This window comes from Typopeltis vanoorti, chromosome 23 (genome assembly GCF_054136105.1).
Source record: "Typopeltis vanoorti isolate ZY-2024b chromosome 23, IOZ_Tvanoo_1.0, whole genome shotgun sequence".
NCBI lineage: Eukaryota > Metazoa > Arthropoda > Arachnida > Uropygi > Thelyphonidae > Typopeltis > Typopeltis vanoorti.
Genome location: NC_143571.1, coordinates 23,199,593 through 23,218,902, shown reverse-complemented (window position 1 = coordinate 23,218,902; position 19,310 = coordinate 23,199,593). Strand labels below are relative to the sequence as shown.

Sequence of the window (19,310 nt, the reverse complement as noted above, 5' to 3'; positions counted from 1 at the left end):
CTGTATAATAGACCAGAGACAGTGCAGTAGTACGCAGTGTGCTGGCATCAGCACCCCAAAAGTACCAGCAAGTTAATGCATTATATTATTACGAGTTTTTAATTTTCCAGCATTATTTTCTAGATGATATTTAAATGTCAAACTTCTGTCTAGGGTAACTCCTAGGTATTTTTGGATGATTGTTAAATTTCACCTGTTTATTTCTGAAGTAAACTTTTGGGATATAGTTGGCTGGATATTACTTAAATGAAAAGATGCTACTTCAGCTTTGTTCAGGTTAGGTTGTAATCGCCATCGTCTAAAGTATTTATCAAGTACAGCTAGATCTTCAGTTAAGGTGTTCTCAGCTTTTTGGAATGTTGAATGTTGAGTTGCAATGGCAATATCGTCAGCATACATGAATCTCCGTGATGCTGTCTCTGGGACATCACTAATATATAAGTTAAAGAGCAATGGGGCAAGAACTGACCCCTAAGGTTAGGCCATTTTTAATCTTATAGAATTTACTTTTGCATTCATTGAGAGATACTTGTATTCATCTGTCTGCTGGTATTTGATTAATTACGTTCGCTAGTTTTGGTGATGGGATAGTTTCTAGGAATTTTAAGATAAGACTGCACTGTGTTATAAGCAGCAGAGAGGTCCACGAATACCGCTATTGTTTTTCAAACCGTTTTCTGTGAAGGGTGTCAAGGCCAGTACTTGATCGCAGAAACTTCTGTCAGGTTTGAAGCCAGCTTGTTCCTGTGGAGTTCTGTTATATATGCTTGAAGAAATTCTGTTGTATAGCATTCCTTCGAGAAGTTTCAGGCAGATGCTTAACAAGGTGATAAGACGGTAATTGGAGGCAGTTGTAGGGTCTTTGCCAGGTTTTAAGACAGCAATGATTTTAGATCTTTTAAAAATTGATGGAATTATGCCAAAGTCCAGGATATTATTGTACATAGCAGTAAGCCATTTAATAGTTTTTGGTCCACAGTTCTTAATGAATTCAGGGTAGATGTTATCGAGTCCAGCCGCCTTCCTGGTCCTCAGTGAGTTAACAGCCTGGGAAGTGAAAGCCTGAGAGAGTGATGATGGTGGAAGATCTGTTTTAAGATTTTTTAGTTTTTGTTTCTCCTCTTTCGTAGCTACTCTATCTTGAGGATATTTTAGTCATCGAGACTATATGCTTTGCAATGTGTTTTGGATCTATGGCGGGCTGTTTACCAGAAGTCCTTGTATTAGGGTCAAGCTTCCTAATCAGGGACCAAGCTTTCCGACTGGAATGAAATTATTAGTAGAGAATTCTTTATACAGTTTTTCACTGTCACTATTCCAGACTGGGATATAATCTCTCTTAAAACCTCTTGGAATGGTTCGTTTGCAGCACCAATAATAATGCCAACAAATCTATTGCAATTGTTTACAGTGAGCTTTATGAATCTCATTACAGTGTCAACCTGTTTCTGAAAAGAATTTCAGTTAGCTTTGAGAAAGTTCCACTTAGGTTTTAATACTGTTCTTATGATTGGAATATTTAGGCTTACTTTATAGATTATAGGTCGATGTTGGCTATTTGGAAAACTGTTTAATACTTTCCTAGAGATGGGGGATTTGGCCGCCATTATCGTCTGCAGTACAGAAGCACAAATCAGGGTTATATCCTCTTTCCCATTTAGAGAAGAGAAAGCTCGGTTTATCTTTGGCATCAAAGATCAGATAGAGGTTCTGATTTTCCATCCAGTTCACTAGTAGGGTACCATTTAGGTCATCCTTTCTATAGCCCCAAAGGGAGTGATGACTATTCAAATCTCCCAGGATTATGCTTGGATGTTGTTGCTGGGACAGTACTTGATTAGGCTATTTAGCTAAGGGAGGTTTATACACGTTGGTTATAGTATAACCAGATATTATAATAGATACACTATATATGTCCTTGCTGGTGCTTGGTTCACAGATCTTATAATTAGAAATGTCATTTTTTATATATGTGTAACGTAGACTGCCTCCTCGTGGTGCAACCTGGATAACGCTAAATAGTCTACAGCGACAGATGGATCCGTACTCTCCTAGCAGGACTCACGGACACCCGCTCTCAGATAACCGACACACACCTACCGAGGATCTGAGAATCAAGAATATGGGCTCACTCTTAAAAATATGCCAGTTAAACATAGAAGGCATAAATAGGGCTAAATGCGAAGTCCTTACTAAGATCCTGAATCATCATCAAATAGATGTAGTTGTAATACAGGAAACTCACACTAAGGACGATCTAGATCTACTAACGAGAGGGAAAATATATGGATACAACATGATTTAATAAATGGTTTTGCTGGTAAATATGAACGCTGAACCCAACAAAATCATTTATTAAATCTTGCAAAGATTTAATTTGATGCTAAATTTGAGCTACAGTTAACGGGTAAAGTTAAGACTAATTCGTCAAGATTGCACAAGAAAGACTAAAGCAAATAGGGCGGAAGTTAACGTCCGCCCTACTTGACGTCCGCTTATAGATGAAGGTAAGACTGAAGAAGGAATGATACCGTTTCAGAAGTCTGACGTGTCTAAGGATACAACGCAGGAGAAGGAACTCGCTGATATTTATGATAAATGTCACCTGTAGACGTATACAAATGTCAAAGTTAATTAATCCGCTTAGGATTATTTAAATGGGTTGTAAGGATTAGGAATCATTCCTTCTAACTGGAATTTTCAATAATCCTTCCAGTTCATAAAGGTGATTCACCATATAAATGGAGAAGTGTAGGTCAGTTAGTGTTATGAGTGTTATTTACAAAGAAAGTGAAACATTAATTGTGATGATCACTTATTGAGTGCTGACATAATGATTTTGTCAAAAACTATTCATTTTGACATTTTTAATGACGTCATAGGCGAAATAGATTATGGTATTTTAATACCGAATGGATACCAATGAGTGTTTGGTGGAATGGATAAGGAACTGGACAGCAGATGGACGATAGGAAGTAGTCTCCAGAGAGGGGTACATCTCGAAATCAGTTGGTGAGTAGCGTAGTGTCTCAGAATTAGTTTTGAAAAGGTCTCCTCCTATCTTTATTAATAGTTTTAGATTCAAGTATTAAAAGCACAATATATTTTTGCTGATGATTTTATGCCTGTTAGATGCTGTCAGCCATCTTGGGTGATCTGAACATTTAGGAAAAGTAGACAGGAAAGTGATTAAAATTTAATGTGGAAAACATATTCGAGAGTGGTCTGAAAAGATCTCGGCCTAATAATGAAAAAACGAATTTATAATTTCAAAATTATTTTTATTTTTCAACATAATCTCCCTTAAGACTAATACATTTATTTCAGCATCATCATCCCGTCCCTGTAGTGGTTCTCAGTAAGATCTGCAAAATACTCCTCTACAGCTGCAATCACCTCTTGATTCGAAGAAAAACGCTGATCAGCGAGGAAGAGTTTTAGTTTTGGGAAGAGATAGAAGTCAGAGGGAGCCAAATCTGGGGAATAGGATGGATGTTCCGACAATTCATAGTGAAGATCCCTTAATTTTCACATTGCCAAAACGCTTTTGTGGGCAGGTGCATTGTCCTGATAAAAAATTATTTTTTTCTTTTGCAAACCGGGTCTTTTCTCACTCATTGTTTTCGTCTAGTCTGGTTAAAAGATCAGAATAATATTCCCCGGTTATTGCTTTACCCTTTTCAAGATAATTAATAAACAAAATGCCTTTAGCATCCTAAAACACCGATTCCATGACCTTTCCTGCTGATGGAACCGACTTTGTCTTCTTTGTCTTATTATGTTGAAAAATAAAAATAATTTTGAAATTATAAATTCGTTTTTTATCCGGCTTCTATCGACTGTTTTGACTACTGCTTGGATTATGGTGTGTAATGATGAATCCAAATCTCATCCATAGTAATAAATTGACGCACAAAATCCGTTTTATATTTGTTAAAACGCTGCAAGCACTGTTCAGAGATTTTCATGCGAGTACGTTTTTGATCTGCTGTGAGCAAGCGCGACACCCATCTTGCACAAAACTTTTCATTTGCAATTCTTCATGCAAAATATATCCTACACGTTCTGTTGAAATGCCTATAGTCTCAGCAATTTCACGCACTTTGACTCGCCGGTCATCCAATACCACATCGTGCACTTGATCAATGATTTTTGGTTTGTTACACTTTTTGGACGTCCTTCATGTGGATCATCTTCAATGCTGGTACGGCCACGCTTAAACTAGGCAGTCCATTTCTTAATTGTCGAAAACTAAGGAGAAGAGTGCCCATAAACATTTATGAACTTCGAATGAATTTCTTTTGGAGTTAAACCTTCTTTTACCAAGAATTTCATAAGCGCATAAGCGTACGAAGAATTTCATAAATTACTTAATTTTATTCATTTCAAGGGATGCAGACAACACTTTCGCTTCAGACAGCTGTATAAAACTACTTGATAGAATGACTTGCAATTTCACATGGATGCTTATGACAGATGTACCAACTTAGAAAAATATCTTGCCGAGAGTGTTACCATCTATGGTCAAGAGCGAGAACCTTTCAGACAGCTCTCATAAGCATATGCATTTGGTATGATGGTGGATTTAGATGGATAAGCATAGAGCGTAAGAGCGCTGGAATGAGAAATAGTTATTACAGGATTTAAGCATTGTGGTTTTCCAACGAATTTAATGTTAGGAATCATTTTGAAAAGATTACCTGTGAGGATATGAATATTGCTAATTTAATTAAACTAGGTTCACTTGTACGAGAATGAAAATAATGATACTGTTATATAAGTTTATAGTGAGGTCAGCTTTGGATTACCACCCACAACTTTCTCCATGCACCCAGGTTTTTAATACATGTCAATAGAATTGAAAGTATCTCGAGAAGATTCGCTACCTGCATGAGGTCAATGCATCATGCTAGTTAGAAGATTTCACTGGTTATTGGTAACGTATTTTTGTAAGAATCCACCCATCCATGAATTATTGTCAACCTGTGGAACCTACGGTACATCAAGTCTGTATGGGATAGCTAACAGTTAGATAATCCGGATAACCTGCTTACGAAACTAAATAAGAAACTTCTTTTTTTCAGACCAATTCAGCCCTTCAATATTTAGGGCTAATGTATATACAGGGTGTTCGGGATAAATTTGACAGTTTCGTAAGGAAAAAGAAAATCTTCTTTGTATCTATTAAATTTAATGAATTGACAAAAAAACATTACAGGCAGAGTTAATTACAATACTATCAACAAGATTTACTCAAAATAACCACCGTTAGCATCGATCACAGCTTCAATTCTGCTTCGGAACCTCGAACAAGCTGATGCTACAGTCTCCCTGGGAAGGGCCGCAAAAACTGTTTTAATTTTATCCATTAACTGGGCTTTTGTATTACTGGAAGTTCGATTGGTGTCTTTTTCAACTGCGCCCCATACAAAATAATCCATGGGGTTAAGGTCTGGGGAGTTTGGAGGCCAAACATTTGGACTGGTGAAGTCGTAGAAATTTTCAGACAACCATTTTTGACTTTTCCCAGAGGTGTGGCAAGGGGCCGAATCCTGCTGCCATACATACGGCCTACCATTGGCTACCCTTGTTATCCAGGGCTTGACTACAGTTAGCAACTCCACGAACAAAGCCCGAATTCCAATGCCAGGATTCTTCAACACCTGTTCCTGCAGATTTGCGAGGAATTCTGCTGTACGAACGCAATCAAATCGTCTGCTAGGGATCTTTCTTCTTGCTACATCCTCGTAGTCACCATTGCAAGTCTCTAGTTCATGCCTGATTGCTTTTACTGTATTCAGGGAGCATTGGGCAGCAGTCGTAATATCCTTATTTTGATGGCGGGCACGAATCATCATGATACAAGTTATTCTCTTCCATGATTCAGGTGGGTTCCAGCTATCCATCCTTTCTGACATCTTGTATATGAATGAAGAAGGGTCCAAACTTTTAAATGAAGAGAAGTGTGTGTTAATACATGTAACTTACGGAAAAATATAATTAATTATAAATATGTCAAATTTATCCCGAACACCCTGTATAATTCAATATACAATATGCAAGATATATAATAATTGTACAATTTGCTATTGTTCTGTAAGGTATTAGTAGTCTTTGATGTTTTTAAACCAATGAAACTGTGCTGAATGAATGAAGTGTGCTAATTTGTCATTATTTGGTCTAAAGGACGATATATATCATCTCATAAGTTATTTTTTTGTTGTTGTTGGGCTTATTTCAGAGTGCCAAAGGTCTAGATAATAAAGTACATCTCACTTGTTTATTTAACGTGCTAGATTATATACTATTTCTGAATATTAATTTTGACTTATTATAATTATAATTATACAATTGTGCAATTATTGAAATAGGCTGTGTTCAATGCCCAAGACACTTGTGAACGGTGCACTCTGCTTACTAATCTTACCTTGTTTAAAAGCCAGCGAAAATTTGCATAAGATATCGTATTCCATTTTGTAACCATTAGCGAAATCCACAGATTGACTGGACTGTAAATTGCGCCCCTTAGCGTCGAATCATAAAACGAACTTCTGGAAAAAAAAAAAGCAATGGTTCACTCTCCAAGAAATTAAACCTGGTTAATTTCAAGTTTTATGAAGAAATTCGAAGTTATTTGCTCTCGGATAGCCTTCAGTGATATCTAAGACTTGCACGTCGAAATTTGATGTTCAAAGAAAAATAAAGTCTGATATCGAGTCTACCAACATATATCTAATGTCGATATTATTTTTTTTATTTATTATGTTGTTTAAATCGACCTCGGCGACGGTGAGTCGTAATGGCGCGCTGCTTACAGATTTCCATAGCTAAAAGACAGCGCCGCCAGTTCTTTGCGAGTGTGAAAAGACATCAAAGGTTTTATTTCTTATTTTTAAAATTTTATTCACTTCTGCATATAAAACTCATTCTCAGTTTTTATTGAGTTAAATGCAAATTAAATCGAACCCAATTAAAAAAAAGTAGAACTCTTTAAATATCATTAAGAAACAAAGAAAATAAACTATTTGCTAAAAAAAAAAGTATCTCGTAGTTCATGCTACATGTTGGCCCAAGTAAGCGTCGAATTTTGACATGAAAGATGCGCTGCACTACCTGAAATAGTTTGTCACGTGACTAGATCCTAAATCGGATTAGGTAAATGTACTTAGGCACATCTCCAACGTCTGTCTGTCTATGCACGGGTCGTGGAACTATGAGAAGCATCGCTCTTCCTTTATGACGTAATTTTCTCAATGGCAACTCTAATTTTAACTAACGTAAGGGTGCTAACAGATACTGTGACTTTGAAACAAAAAATAACCGACTAAATAATATGCGCAGACATTATCCATATTAATTTAGCTCGGTGCTAGGCTTGTTAATTTTAAGATAGGTATATAAGAAAGGAAGTAATTTTTAAATCCGTTTTTATCGATATTTCTAAGATATATTTTTACTAAATAGGCAACCTTCATGCACATACAGCACCCTTCCTTCTTTCAGTTAAAAAAAAAAAAAGAAAAAACGGGAAAATATTTTGAAGAATACACCTTTACACTTTTATATAATAGTTCAGGGTTCTTTTTAGCAATATAATTGGCGATTTTCTTTAAAAAATAAGCATTAGAAATATTAAATAGAAAAATGTCAGTTTTTGAAATGCGAAATAAGCCTGAAATTTGTAAATTATGGAAAAACGTCAATTAACCTTTGACCTTTAATGTATGCTGACATCGTTTTTAATTCACCTATCTCCAACTTCATTAATCCATCCACTAATTTTCCCAACACCGACATGGCCACGAGAAGTTTTTCTTGACCTGTGTTCATACTGTGGCAATGCTGATGTTCTCACTCTATAATTATTTACCTAAAACCCATCTGAAATCTTTTAGCGATTGTTATGATAATCTGTCGTTAACACGTGATTTATTTCAGTCATATTGCGTCAGAGTTTTATTTAGTGTTTACTTAAACGTGAACCACTAGATGAACCAACAGTTTTACGTAGTACATCGGATAGCATCGAAAGAAATCTTTATATCGTTGCAGAAATATGGCGATGGTCGGAGAAGTTTACGTTAATCTGGTGGTCAACATGTCCAGTAAGTCATTTCTCTGGTTGTTAATGACGTCTCGATTTCTAAATATTTCACCTAAATTTATTTATTATATTTTAATATAATAAACAAATTATTAGTAACTTTATTTATATTATTTTTAATGAAAAATAATTTAAGAATTTTTTAATAAAAACTATTTTTATGGACATTTTTGGAATATACCTTTTAAAATCTTATATAATCTACATTCAAATAAAACTAAAATAATATTAGTTTTTACAACATTTTTAGGAGTTTAGTTTGGAGAATGGAGGTAGTCGGATTTTTAGGAATGTGAGTGAATTCGGTGATGTGATTTGATTGATATATAGAGGTAAGACTTTGATTTAGTTGCAATTTAGAAATTGTCCTGATTTCTTGAAAGAAAATACGTTATTGAACTTTAACGGTAGCTATCGCAGAAAAGCTAACTTGTGGAAAACTTTTCCAGCTGCATTCGGTACAAAGGAGTGCATTTTGATTGAGATTCACGCAGCGATAAGTGAGGTTTTGCTACTAAATTTTCAGTTTTAGTAATTGACCAACCCCAAATCAAAACCTACTAGTCGTAACTATGACTGACATAGATACCGACGCCCTGATAGAAACACTAGACAAAGGTCTGGCTCTAAGCCTACTCAAAAAATTACTAAAAAAATTTGAAGTGGAATGGCCAGGTTATTTGAACCTGTACTCCACAACGAGAGATGATGAGGAAAGTGAGGATTCTGCTAATGCAGAGGAAAAATTGAATTTGGTGGTCTCCAATCCCCCCCCCCTGGATCAAGGAGAGTCCCACCGGCGGAAAAAACGCAAAACTCAGTCAACAGAACCACATACAGATGAAGGTATGGAGGAAGATGGACACAACTCTGACCCTCCTACCTCCACTAAAGAGAAATTGCCTCCAATTATCTTAAGAGAAAAGAATAGGTGGACAGAACTACGGGCCACTATGACTAGTCAACAGATAGCATACTCTACTGCAAAGAATTTAGACGATGGTATTAAAATCCAACCCGCCACTATAATGGACTTCCGTAGACTCACAAAAGAGTTAGATAATAAAGGTGTACAATATCATACCTTCACCCTTGACTCCGAGAGGAACCTGAAGGTGGTTCTCCGTGGAGTATCAGAGCACATACAAACAGAAGACATAGCCGCTGATCTTCGCTACCAAGACCTACCCCCCATCAAGGTCAGTAGAATGACCAGAGCAGACAAAAGTCCGATGCCACTCGTCTTAGTAGAGATTCACCAGGCATATAAAAACATATATGACCTAACTTCAATTTGTGGGCTAAAAATCAGCCCAGAACCGCTAAGGAAAAGAACCTCATCAGGACAGTGCCACAGGTGCCAAAAATATGGTCATGCTCAGAGATTGTGTAAAGCGGAATACAAATGTTTAAAATGCGGAGAGAGCCACCCCACATATACCTGCACTAAGCCAAAATCCACCCCGGCTAAATGTGCAAACTGTGGGGGCCCGCATCCAGCCAACTACAAAGGATGTATACAACACCCAAAAAACAGACGATCTGCTTCCTCTACTTATCTACAAAAACCAGCAGCAGTAGCTCCAACTCCTCAACCCTCCAGAGGTCGACAAAACACGATACAAAACCAAATGCCGCAACCAGAAGCCCGGATCGAAGCAAACCTCAATCGGCAGACAAAGTCCTATGCAGAAGTAGTCCGCTCAACAAAAACCACTCAGGAGCAATACAACCCAAATTTAGCAGCAGTCATCACAAACTCCCTTGCAAATATGCTGCAAGATTTCAGCAAATCTAACCCCACATCGGACTCCAGAAAAAGATTTCTGCAAGAAACCCAATCCATCCTAGTAGCTCTCATAAATGTATAAAAATAAAAGCACTCCAGTTTCCCTACAGATCATTGCTTGGAATGCTAATGGACTTAAAAACAAGATTCTGGAACTCCAAGAGTTTGCACAAAGATATAACCCAGACATCATCTTAATAAACGAATCCCACTTAAGACCAGCAGACAACCCCAAAGTTAGAGGATACCTTCTCCACAGAAATGATAGAATAAACTACAGAGGAGGAGGCACCGCCATTTTCATAAAAAACCACATCGATCACCACTCTGTAACTAGCCCCTCAACTAAAAATCTAGAGCTCACAGGAATAGTAGTACCCACTACTTCAACTGGGAAACTAACACTTTATGCAGCTTACAACCCTCCATCAAAGAATCTATTATATTCAGATCTAGATGCCGTCCTAGGCAATAATGATCAAATCATCATTGCCGGTGATCTAAACGCAAAACACCCATCATGGAACAGTAAAACTACAAACAGAAATGGCTACACACTCTTTAGCTACTCCAGTTCAAATTATGCAGTGGTGGCAGGCCCTGCAGAACCAACCCATCACAGTACGTATGGTACAGCTGACATACTTGATATTGCTATATTACAAAATATTAAACTACAGTATAGCCTAGTCTCTTTAAACGAGCTGACATCTGATCATAACCCAATCCTGCTCCAGCTGGGTAAGCAAGAACAACTGCTGCCTCCTCCCCACTCCTTTATCTTATGGAAAAAACTTCCAGAAGTACTATCAGAACATATTGGACCTGTCCCTCACATCAGCTCCATAAAAGAAATTGAAAATGCTGTCAAACGTCTGACTCAGCAAATCACCTCAGCCATAAAGGTTGTCACCTCTACCAAAACCACTTTTAAGCCAAACAGACTCCCAGAAGACATCATGGATCTAATTAGGAACAAAAACAAAGCAAGGAAAAGGTACCACAACACCTGTGCACCTCAGGATAAGGGGATTCTCAACAAACTGAACAATGAAGTTAGAGAAGCACTTAAAGCTTATAGGAACAAAACTTGGGAAGCCAAACTAGCCTCTGTATCACCTGGCGATCACTCCATCTGGAACATATTAAGAAGTCTCAGAAACAAAAGCAAATCTCTTCCCCCACTCAAGTCAGACACGGGACTAGTACACACGGACGCAGAAAAAGCTGAAGAGATAGCAAAGAACCTAGAAAAACAATGTAGCCCTACATATGACAACTTGGATTTCAAACATGTCTATAAAATCCACCTCCATGTCAGACATGCACTGAAAGTCACCGATACCAGCAACAACATACCTCCAAACACCTCACCAGCGGAAATCTATGAAATTCTAAAGAAGCTAAAGAATAAAAAAGCCCCTGGCCCAGATGGCATAACAAATAGAGTCATAAAACTGCTGCCCCGAAGAGCTGTTGTACATCTCACCACCATAATCAACGCCATGTTCCGATTTAACTATTTCCCCAGCTATTGGAACGTCGCAGATGTAGTCCCAGTGCATAAACCAGGTAAAGATCCACACCTGCCTGAAAGCTATCGACCCATCAGCCTAATCTCAAACTTAGGCAAAATTGCTGAAAAAATCATTCTCTCTAAACTCCACGCCTCAGTAAATGAGTTAAATATCATTCCTAAGGAACAATTTGGATTCAGACAACATCACAGTACTACTCAACAAATTTATAGGATAATTGAGTATATCACCACCGGATACAATTGGCACCAGCACACCGGAGCAGTCTTCCTTGACATAGCGAAAGCTTTTGACAAGATATGGCACTTGGGACTGCTACACAAACTCATTTCAGCAGGTATACCATCAAGTATCGTCCACCTAATGAAATCTTACCTCCAGGACAGACACATACAAGTCAAAATAAATGGTACAGTTTCAAGTCAGCGACGGATCTCTGCGGGAGTTCCTCAAGGTTCCCTATTGGCTCCGATCTTATTCTCAATATATATGGCAGACATCCCGCACAACCCAATGTCATCCATCTTAGCACTTTATGCGGACGGCACAGCAGTTCTTGCCAGATCTCTACGACCTCATCTTGTCACTAAAAAGTTGCAAGAAAACCTACTACAACTAGAACATTGGTTCTCCAAATGGAGATTACAAGTGAATCCCCAGAAGAGTGTAGCAATACTTTTCACCAGAAGAATGGCAACTCCCATGGGGGACCTTTATCTTTTCAACACCAAAATCCCCTGGCAAACAGAAACAAAATATCTTGGAGTAATTCTGGACAAAAGATTAACGTTCAACCCACACACCAAAGCCTTATGTACGAAAGCATCTAAAACTATTGCACAACTTTACCCTCTAATAAATAGAAAAAGTAGACTGAATACCAGAATCAAAGTGCTCCTCTACCTGTTGACGATCCGCCCAATGTTGACATATGCCTCTCCAGCCTGGAGCCACACATCCAACTCCAACATCCTCAGACTGCAGAGAGTGCAAAATAAGTGTTTACGCATGATATTGGACGCACCGTGGTTCGTAAGGAACGTGCAACTGCATAGAGATACGAACATCCCTTACATCTACTCCTTCCTATTAACTACAGCAGAAAAATTTTTCTCAAAGATCTCTACTCACCCCAACGATCTAGTTAAACAAGCAGCAGACTATGAAGAGACTGACCTCTTCAAATACAAGAGGCCAAAAGCCATCCTAAATACTTGCAACAATGACTGATCTCCGTTCCCCCCAGGGCGAGCTCTCAGCTCATAAATCTTTCCTTCAATTCATCCTCCTTATCAGACAACGGGGAATAAAAGCATCTTGCTTCACCCTTCTGGCCAATGATGTTATGTTATGTTAGTTTTTACATGGTGGATTACTCTTCACCCGTGTATCAGTTAATGCGGTGTTATAGTTTTGAATGATAAATGATATATCTATATCTATATATATCTATATATATATATCTATATCTATATATATATATATCTATATCTATATATATCTATATATATATATCTATATCTATATATATATATATCTATATCTATATATATCTATATATATATATATATCTATATCTATATATATATATATATCTATATATATACAGGGTGTTCGGGATAAATTTGACATATTTATAATTAATTATATTTTTCCGTAAGTTACATGTATTAACACACACTTCTCTTCATTTAAAAGTTTGGACCCTTCTTCATTCATATACAAGATGTCAGAAAGGATGGATAGCTGGAACCCACCTGAATCATGGAAGAGAATAACTTGTATCATGATGATTCGTGCCCGCCATCAAAATAAGGATATTACGACTGCTGCCCAATGCTCCCTGAATACAGTAAAAACAATCAGGCATGAACTAGAGACTTGCAATGGTGACTACGAGGATGTAGCAAGAAGAAAGATCCCTAGCAGACGATCTGATTGCGTTCGTACAGCAGAATTCCTCGCAAATCTGCAGGAACAGGTGTTGAAGAACCCTGGCATTGGAATTCGGGCTTTGTTCGTGGAGTTGCTAACTGTAGTCAAGCCCTGGATAACAAGGGTAGCCAATGGTAGGCCGTATGTATGCAGCAGGATTCGGCCCCTTGCCATACCTCTGGGAAAAGTCAAAAATGGTTGTCTGAAAATTTCTACGACTTCACCAGTCCAAATGTTTGGCCTCCAAACTCCCCAGACCTTAACCCCATGGATTATTTTGTATGGGACGCAGTTGAAAAAGACACCAATCGCACTTCCAGTAATACAAAAGCCCAGTTAATGGATAAAATTAAAACAGTTTTTGCGGCCCTTCCCAGGGAGACTGTAGCATCAGCTTGTTCGAGGTTCCGAAGCAGAATTGAAGCTGTGATCGATGCTAATGGTGGTTATTTTGAGTAAATCTTGTTGATAGTATTGTAATTAACTCTGCCTCTAATGTTTTTTTGTCAATTCATTAAATTTAATAGATACAAAGAAGATTTTCTTTTTCCTTACGAAACTGTCAAATTTATCCCGAACACCCTGTATATCTATATCTCTATATATCTATATATATATATATATATATATATATATATATATATATATATATATATATATATATATATATATATATATATAATATATATATATATATATATATATATATATAGAGAGAGAGAGAGAGAGAGAGAGGTAAGTGTTCTTCATTTTCTGAGGATTTTTAAGGTGAAATATTTGCTACCGATGCTGGTAGATCGATTTGATCTACGGGATACATATATATCTAGAGTAACATTTTATTGCTGGTAGACACCTAAGAGTGTCTACGGGATTTGCTAGTGGACCCTCAAAAGTCCACAGGATTGTCTTTGCCTGCTCGGGGCACCTGAGGGATCTCTACTCTTTCTCCATCTGTGTCTAAGCACATTTTAAATTCTTGAAATGGCAAAACTTCTGAATGAGACCAAATTCGAAGAGGTTTACAGGGAATTCCTCAGACTGGGAAAGCTACTGAGTGATATTTGCCGGGAAAAGTTAAACTGTATGACACGTTTCCTCCCGAATGTGTCTCAGACGCTGTCGCTGAAGATCATTTAGAGTCGATGCCTTCTACTCCTTCAGACTTTGTAGAAGTGCGTGCTCGCAAAAAGCGAAGAACAACAGAAGAACCGCACAATGACGATACTCTAATGGAACAGGGTTCGGACGCCGCTACTTCTCCCAAAGAAAAGGTGCCTCCGGTCATCCTTAGAGAAAAACAAAAGTGGGCAGCTTTACGATCCACAATGTCCAATCTGCATATTGGCTTCATTAAGGCCAAAAACATGGATGAAGGCATAAAGATCCAGCCAGCAACAGTGACAGACTATAGAAGGTTGACCAAGGAACTGGACGACAGAGGCACCTTTGCGCTCAGTTCGGAAAAAAATTTAAAAGTAGTCCTTCGTGGTGTCTGTGAAGACATTGACACAGCAGAAATCGCTGCTGACCTAAATTCTCAGGATCTGCCACCAGTCAAGGTCAGCAGAATGTACAAAACAGACAAAACTCCCATGCCATTAGTCCTTGTTGAGATTCACAAAATATATAAGGATATCTACAACTTAAAAACAGTCTGTGGTCTCATCGTCACACCGGAACCACTCCGTAAAAGATCATCTTCTGGGCAGTGCCACAGGTGCCAAAAGTTTGGCCATGCCCAGAATCTATGCAGAGCAGAATATAGATGTTTAAAATGTGGAGACTGCCACCCAACCAATACCTGCACTAAGCCAAGGACCACCTCGGCCAAATGTGCCAACTGCAGTGGCCCTCATCCGGCGAACTACAAAGGATGTACTCAACACCCAAAGAACAGACGGATGGAGGCAATCAGTCAGCCCTCCTCCTACAGTACAAGAACACCAGCGGCCCAGACACTAAAACCGGAGACTCAGCGGCCACAGTCGGAGACCTCCAACCAAAAGCAAACAAAAATTTATGCCGATGTGACCGTACAATTAGGCCAATTCCAGAACAAAATCAACCAAGAGCACCTAAAAACCTAACAGCTATTATCACGGCCTCACTAGCAAACATGCTACAAAATTTTAGCCTATCAAACCCTACTGAAACCTCCACTAAAAGATTTCTTCGTGAAACACAGGTCATCCTCACAGCTCTCATAAATGAATAGTAACAAACTCATTCCAGCATCTCTTCAAATAGTTGCTTGGAACGCAAATGGCCTCAAAAACAAAATCCTGGAACTCCGTGCCTTCACATCTAGGTATCAGCCAGATGTTATTCTAATCAGTGAAACTCATCTAAGACCCTCAGACAATCCTACAATAAGGGGCTATCACCTATACAGAAATGACAGACTACTCTACAGAGGCGGTGGCACTGCCATCTTCATTAAAAACTACATTAAGCACCACTCTGTGAGCATTCCTTCAACCACTAACCTTGAGATCACAGGAGTGGAAGTAGTCACCAGCTCCACTGGCAAACTGAAAATCTACTCAGCTTACAATCCTCCCCAAAAATCTCTACTTCACTCTGATCGAAATGCCATCTTAGGCATCAGAGGGCCCACCATTATTGCCGGGGATCTGAATTCCAAGCATCCTCCGTGGAATTGTTCAACCACAAACAAGAATGGTTGCATCCTTTTCAATTACTTAGGATCAAGCAACGCTGTTGTGGCAGGCCCTACCGAACCAACTCATCTCAGTACGTTCGGCACAGCTGACATCCTGGATATAGCTATCCTGCAGGATATTAAACTTCAGTACAGTATCATATCTATGGATGAACTATCATCCGATCACAATCCAATTCTACTACAGCTGGGAAATCAAGAATTCCTGTGTCCTCCTTCTCACTCCTACATTGTATGGGAAAGACTGTCAGCAGCACTCAAGGATTATATTGGACCTGTTCCTCACATACGCACAAAAGAAGAAGTAGAAACTGCAGTTACAAATCTCACACAACAAATTAATTCTGCTATAAAGGTAGCTTCCTCCTACAAATCTGCCCGCAAGCCAGATCGTTTGCCTGAAGACATCATGAACTTAATCAGAGACAAAAATAGAGCTCGAAAAAGATTCCGTAACACGTGTGCACCACAAGATAAAACAAATCTAAACAGACTAAATGGGGCAGTAAGAGATGCACTGAAAGCTCATAGAGACTATGTATGGGATGAAAAGTTATCCCCCATTTCATCTAGTGACCACTCCATCTGGGGACTACTGAAAAATACCAAAAACAAAGGCAGATCCCTTCCCCCAATATTAACTGATCAGGGCCTTGCTCACACAGATGTGGACAAAGCAGAGGTTATAGCGCACAGCTTGGAAGAGCAATGCAGGCCTTCGTATGGAAACCTTGACTTTGACCACATACATAAGATTCACAGCAAGGTCAGACACTCACTCAAACTTCCTATCACCAGCACTGACCATATTGCATCAACATCACCTGCTGAGATATATGACATTATTAAAAATTTAAAGAACAAAAAAGCTCCTGGACCAGACGGCATTACTAATCGTGTGATTAAACTTCTGCCCCGGAGGGCAGTAGTGTACCTGACCAGTATAATAAATGCAATTTTAAGATTTCACTATTTTCCTTCCACCTGGAAACTGGCTGACGTAATTCCCATACATAAGCCAGGCAAAGACTCACACCTACCCCAAAATTACTGTCCAATCAGTCTCATCTCAAATCTGGGTAAGGTTGCAGAGAAGGTCATCCTCTCACGACTTCAGACCTCAATAAATGACCTAAACATCCTTCCAAAAGAACAGTTTGGTTTTAGGCAACACCATAGTACTACCCAGCAAATCCACAGAATTGTTGAATACATCACAACCAGCTACAACTGGCGCCAGTGCACAGGCGCTGTTTTCCTAGAGTTATCCAAAGCATTTGACAAAATCTGGCATTTTGGACTCCTGCACAAGCTTATCTCAGCCGGCATCTCACCTAAAATGGTTCATTTAATCCACTCATATCTTCAAAATAGATCAATGCAAGTAAAAATCAACGGTTCTACATCCTCCCAGCGCCACATCTTTGCTGGAGTGCCGCAGGGATCTCTACTGGGCTCCATTACTGTTCTCTATATACATGTCAGACATCCCGCACAATCCGATGACTTTCATTTTGGCCCTATATGCGGACGATACGGCAATACTAACCAGATCTCTCAGACCCCTTTTCATTACCAGAAAGCTTCAAGAAAACATTCTAAAGCTGGAGGGTTGGTTCTCTAAGTGGAGATTGGAAGTCAACCCCAGAAAAGCTCAGCCGTTCTTTTCTCAAAAAGGCCAATGTCTCCTGTAGGAGATTTGTTACTATTCAATACTAAAATTCCCTGGCAGTCAGAAACAAATTACCTGGGTGTAATTCTCGACAAAAAGCTATCTTTCAATCAACACACCAAGTCTGCATGCACAAAGGCATCTAAAGCCATAGCACAGATCTATCCGCTAATTAATAGAAATAGCAAGCTCAGCAACAGAATCAAATTGTAGCTATACCAGAGGACGATTCGTCCTATAATCACCTATGCCTCTCCGGCCGGAGCCACACCTCTAATACTAACATCATCAAAATACAGCGAGTGCAGAACAAGCGCCTGAGAATGATTTTGAACGCACAGTGGTATGTTAGAAACATTCAACTCCACAGAGACACAAATATTCCCTATATTTTCTCTTTTCTACTATCCTTAGCCACCAAGTTTTTCCTAAAGACGTCCACACATCCCAACGATTTGGTTCAACAAGCTACAGCATACGATCCAACGGACATATTCAAATATAGAAGACCAAAAGCTATATTGGCCTCCTTTAGTGATGCATAATCTCCATGCCCAATCGGGGCGAGCATTCTGCTCATAAATTTTACCTTCACTGTAACCACAACAGATAGCGGGGAATATGAAAAGCATCTTGCTTCACCCCTAAAGACATAAATGTCAATTGTCAATAGTTTTTACATGAACAGGATTGAATCCAATACCCTTGGAGGGTGATGGAATGCAATGCTGTAGCCAATGAAGTTTTAACTGAGGCTCGGCTATTGCTGTTACCCTCCTGCCATGATCAGAGCTTTCATTTCATAGCTCAATAACACCTTATCCCTACACTGTCCTCTACAGATAACGGGGAAGATGAAAAGCATTCTTGCTTCGCCCCTTTAAGCCAGTCCTTATAAGGACTAGTTTTTACATTATAAAGTGAGATTCGGTGATTGATTCATTCAATCCAATACCCTTGGAGGGTAATGGATGGCAATGCTGTAGCTAATGAAGTTCTAACTGAGGCTCGGCTATTGCTGTTACCCTCCTGCTATGATCAGAGCTTTCAATTGCTCAAAAACACCTTCTCCCTACACTGTCCTCTACAGATAACGGGGAAGATGAAAAGCATTCTTGCTTCGTCCCTTTAAGCCAGTCCTTATAAGGACTAGTTTTTACAAAATTCAGCGTGTCTGTGATCAATATGCCTAAGTAATCGAATTCTTTTAACCAGTTCCAGTTTATTTCTTACTACTTTTAAGTTAAATCATTCTCCATTTCTGTCCATTGTGAATGTTGTTTTGGTTTTACTAAAATTTATCTGTCCTGCATAGTCTTTGCTGATTTTATGTAGATTTTCAATCATATACTGTATTTTAACTTTTCCATATTATCTGTAAATATAATACTATATCGTCTTCATGATATAATTTTGATGTATGATGATGTGATATAATTTTTTTTTATTCACAGTTATTTCCAAGTTTTCTAGGATAAACGTTTATTACTCCCCCCCCCCCCCCGCAGGCAAAGATTTAGCAAATATTGTGAAAGTAGACATCCCTGAATCCAACCTCTTCAAGTGATATTTCACAAGTGTCGACT

The 19,310-nt window shown here is 38.7% G+C and overlaps 1 protein-coding gene across 2 annotated transcripts in view; it reads right to left on the bottom strand.

Annotated features, from left to right (window-relative positions):
* LOC150093688 (uncharacterized) overlaps window positions 1-6,538 on the bottom strand; it is a 60,823-nt gene extending 54,285 nt beyond the window's left edge. Inside the window, exon 1 of one of the 2 annotated variants that reach the window (XR_016550329.1) lies at window positions 6,428-6,521. Coding sequence is in view for 1 of the 2 variants with exons in the window: in XM_090413096.1 (XP_090269222.1) it covers window positions 6,428-6,484 (57 nt within the window). In the remaining variant the exon portion in view is untranslated. Of the gene's footprint in view, window positions 1-6,427 lie in introns of both variants that reach the window. The other variant, XM_090413096.1, reaches the window with a different exon arrangement.
* Between the last annotated feature and the right edge of the window lie 12,772 nt (window positions 6,539-19,310).